Source organism: Helianthus annuus, chromosome 15, assembly GCF_002127325.2.
Source record: "Helianthus annuus cultivar XRQ/B chromosome 15, HanXRQr2.0-SUNRISE, whole genome shotgun sequence".
Classification (NCBI taxonomy): Eukaryota; Viridiplantae; Streptophyta; class Magnoliopsida; order Asterales; family Asteraceae; genus Helianthus; species Helianthus annuus.
In genome coordinates, this window is record NC_035447.2 from 98,584,186 (window position 1) to 98,588,817 (window position 4,632).

The 4,632-nt window shown below is 35.3% G+C and overlaps 1 protein-coding gene across 1 annotated transcript; it reads left to right on the plus strand.

Annotated features, from left to right (window-relative positions):
• Positions 1–522: 522 nt before the first annotated feature.
• On the plus strand, positions 523–4,305 carry LOC110912031 (GDSL esterase/lipase At4g10955). The gene is made up of 2 exons (XM_022156698.2): positions 523–790; positions 3,120–4,305. Exons 1-2 carry the CDS (start codon positions 651–653, stop codon positions 4,102–4,104), a joined length of 1,125 nt encoding a protein of 374 aa, XP_022012390.1. The 5' UTR covers positions 523–650; the 3' UTR covers positions 4,105–4,305.
• Positions 4,306–4,632: the final 327 nt, after the last annotated feature.

The following is a 4,632-nucleotide window of genomic DNA, read 5'->3' on the forward strand; positions in this document are numbered from 1 at the left end:
CACGAATATCGAGGAATCTAACGTCTAATCACATAACTCGCACGAGAATCAAGGAATATAACATCGAATCAGAGAATCTTATGTCTACTCGCACGTGAATCGAGGAATAATACGTCGCGTCAAATAGTAATAAAACAATAAAATAAACGAAATTCATTGTATACGGGCCGTATAAGTATATACGACCCATATAACATCGTCGTATAATATATATACGGCCACACTATAATCTTATTCTAACATGGTTGATACGGACCGTATAAGGTTATACGGCCCGTATAGAATAAAATGAACCGACAAAGGCCTTTGTCGGTTCATTTTATTCTATACGGCCCGTATCAACCATGTTAGAATAAGATGATTCCATGTGCATTTATTAGGAGCCTTTATATTATGTAAATATAAAACATTTTCCTAAAGAAAAAATTCATATCAAAAGTCAAAATAAAATATGACCGTTGGAGATGGTACGGTACGTTACTTGAAAAACAAATCGATTATCACTCACTCACTCCTAAAAAAGCCATTAGAAAGCTTCACTAAGCAATAATCTGAAAACGTATCATCGTCTCCATCTCACCTTCTTTATCTCTCTCTCTCTCTCTCTCTCTCTAATCGTTCAGTTGTGATCCAGAACTTGAATCAGATCAATGTCGAATCAGAAAGTTGTTCAGACAGAAACTGAAAGTGACGATGAAAACAACCCGATTCATCATCCCTACGCGTTTCATGTATCCGGACCGCGTAAGGTTTCTGCCCCGAATTGGCGAGATCTCATCAATTCCAGCTGGTTAGTTTCTCAATTTTAGTTTCTTTTGTGGTAGTAATATTGTTTCTGTTACTGAAATGAAATTGAATCCATTTCCATTAATTGAGTCTGCAAATTATGGAAATTGGGAGATTAATCTAGCGGATTAATGGAATGTATGATTGAATAAACATGGAATCATTTGTTATTTGTTGTTTTTTTACTCTTTGTTGAGTCAACCATGTAGCGGTAATGCCCTTGGGCGTTTTGCGCCATATGGCACAGCAAGCAATAGTGCATTATGGGGCGTTTTCTAAAATGGGTGTAGTGGGGATGCGGGCATTGTGGGCATTATGTTTGTAATAAAATTAAATAAATAAAACATCAAAAAATCTTATTGGACAAACAAAAGGAAGATAAAGGTGATTGGACAAAAGCAATGAAGCTGGGCGTGGAAAAAAGCACACCAAAAGCAATTTGGGCAAAAAAAACCGCCCCCAGGGGTGGAGAAAGGGCGTTGTGGGGCGTTTTTTAGGGGAAAAACGCCTAAAAAACCCCACTACGAATGGTCTTAGACGGGCTTGAATTTATGATAAAATAACTAGATACTACATATTATTTTATATATTAAAAATATAATTAAAATAGGTATAAAAGTAATTATAAACTTGAGGGATTCTCCCGTATATTAAAAATATAATTAAAATATATATATATAAAATAATTATAAACTTGAGGGATTCCCCCGCGGGATGGGGCAAGAAATCAGTTTCGGTCAGTATTAGTTTAGTGTGTGACAGGCTGTCAGCATGGTTTTGGCCCAAAACCGACCCATACACACCCCTACTGACAGCAGGGGTATGATACCGGAAAACTATAGCTTAGGATACAAATAAAAATTCTTTGTTTTGAACAGGATCGTCCCTGAGAATGCGAAGACTCTAGTGGGACCTGTGCGAGTAGAGAAAAAATGGGCCCTAAATTTAAATTTATTATATATAAAAAAATACAAAAAATGAAACCTTAAATATAAGATTACTAGGTTATTACCCGGGAACTTCCCGAGTAGAAAAAATTAATTTATATTAATCGAATTATGTAACCAATAACAGAATTAAACTGACTTTTGTTTTATTACTTTTCATCTGGATTTTAAATTTGTTTATACGGGTAAGTGACTTCATTCATTATTCATTATTATTATTATATATATCAAATTATAACATGCCTTTGCGCTAGTGTACTTCTCGGTTTTTCAACTTCTGCCCATTTGTTTTTGGTGTTTTTTATTTTGCCTTTGTGACCACTAAAAATAAGGATATCCATGCGGTGCCCTTCAATTATAAAATATACACAAATGCATCTAAATGAATTTCTTTTAATGTCATTTGATTTTATAATTTATGTTTCAAGTTTTTCACTTATAAACTATAAATGAAATTATAATTCTTACTAACTTTTATTAAAAAAACAAACATGTCAATTATAATTGATTTTTCTGCTCTTTATCGTGATAAACCGAATCGACACATACGAAAATATCATTAGTTAATACATAAAGGCGTCATGATATCTCTTTCGATTGCTATATTGAGTGTTTGTATCGTTACTCATACCTAAGGATGAGTAAATGGTACCATGTACCAGTATTGAATTTTCCAAACCGAAATATTTTTGGTACAGATTCAGTACCAACTTTTGGCGTTTTCGATACCGGTTTGTACGGTACCCGTATTTACGTTTTAGTTTTCAAATACCGGTATCGTATTGTTACCGAACCTTGCCAAGATGCGCAAGGAAAACCACCGAAAACTCGCCGCGAAGCGTGAGAAAACCCACTAGTTTATAAGAAAATCAAACTGTCATTTTTTTTTTTAATTTTTACTAAGATTATATCAAGTGGGCTTCGTTCCATAAAATAAAAACCGGGACAAATGTTAAAAATAGCACCCCATGTCGAAACAGCTGGAAAAAATAAATTAAAAAGCAATTCGAGGTTCGAACTCGTGTCTCACGTAAGGAATTACAGACGCTTAACCACCAAGCAGCATAAAAGAGAATCTTTTTGGGCCCCAAAAAAGATTGGGTCCTGTTCGGTGGCACACCTTGCACACCCTACGGGCCGGGCCTGGTTTTGAATACAACTTTGTATAAAGATTTTTTTTTTTTCCAGAAGTTAACGAACGCAAGTTATTATAGAAAAATCAAATTAAATGAAAACTAAATAGAGTAAAGATTAGTATTATTTAAAATATAAGGAGTATTGAGACTTAAAGAAAAATATTTTATAATAAAGCAGCCTGTTTTATCCAAGCAGTTTACTTACTAGATGGAAACTATTAAATGTGTATACTTTTTTTTCATGATTTAGGAAAGATGGAAACTACAAGAGGACTGTCATAGCCTGTTTTATCCAAGCAGTTTACTTACTAGAACTCGATCGACAAGAAAACCGAAGTGAAGAAACCGCGCTAGCTCCAAAATGGTTCATACCCTTTAAGTACAAACTTTCAAGAACTTTAATTGATGAAAGAGATGGATCTATTTATGGTGCAGTTTTAGAATGGGATAGATCAGCAGCATTGTCTGATTTCATAGTCATTAGACCAAGTCATGCACCTCGCGCGGTTTTAGCACTACGAGGAACACTTCTAAAAGGCCCAACTCTTAGGCGCGATATACAAGATGATCTAAGGTTTTTAGCATGGGAAAGTTTGAAAGGTTCCGTTAGATTTAAAGGGGCGTTAGAGGCGTTAAGATCGATTTCTGATGCATATGGAAGTCATAATGTTGCTGTTGCGGGTCACTCTTTAGGGGCGGGATTCGCACTTCAGATAGGGAAATCGTTAGCAAAACAAGGGCTGTTTGTTGAGACTCATTTGTTCAACCCGCCCTCGGTTTCACTTGCGATGAGCTTGAAAAATATGGGCGAAAAAGCGGTTGTTGTTTGGGAGAAAGTTAAGTCAATGGTGACGTCATCTAATAATGGTGCCACATCTAATGAAGATAGTAATAATCAAGTGGTATTTAACAAATGGGTGCCTCATTTGTATGTTAACAATAGTGATTATATATGCTGCTATTATACTGATCCAGCTGGCGGTAAAGATGGCGGCGATGGTGGTGGTGGTGAGAAGGAGAACGTGAGGCCGCCATCAGCCGCCAATGGACACCTGGCTGCGAAGCTTTTTGTATTGTCGAAAGGGAAACAGAAGTTTTTGGAAGCACATGGTTTGGAACAATGGTGGTCAGATGATTTGGAACTTGAACTGGCTTTGCAAAGTAGTAAGCTTATTAGCAAGCAACTCAAGTCATTGTATAGCCTCCCTCCTAGCTCAACCACGAGCCGTCGATGACCCCCATCGATGCATGATTGAACTGTTTATATAAGTTGTTGGTTTGATTAAAGTTTGAGGTTGATATTTTTTGCTACGGCTCATGTAAATTATTGAAAAGTGTTGGACTGTAAATTATCCGTATTTTTCACTATAGGTACCTAAGGGGTACCGTACCGCAACGTAACTTGGTAATTTGCATTTTTATGTTTGTGACTTTTATTCAATAAGGTCTGATACTATTATAAACATTATTTTATGTTTTGTGTATATACCTAATTTTTGTTGCATCTCGAAATTCTACTAATTGAACCATTTGATCATCATTACCTTTGCAACTTATTATTTCCAAATAATTTTTCAATTGCTACCATGTAGTTGTTTGGTTGAACAAATTCAAGCATGTGTCATATCCATGATATGCAATTCCTAAGCCACATTTTTACTTATCTTTTAAAAAGATACAATTCCTAAGCCACATTTTTACTTATCTTTTAAAAAGATACAATAAACGAAAACATAAATGCTATAAGGTTAAAAGTTAAGCAT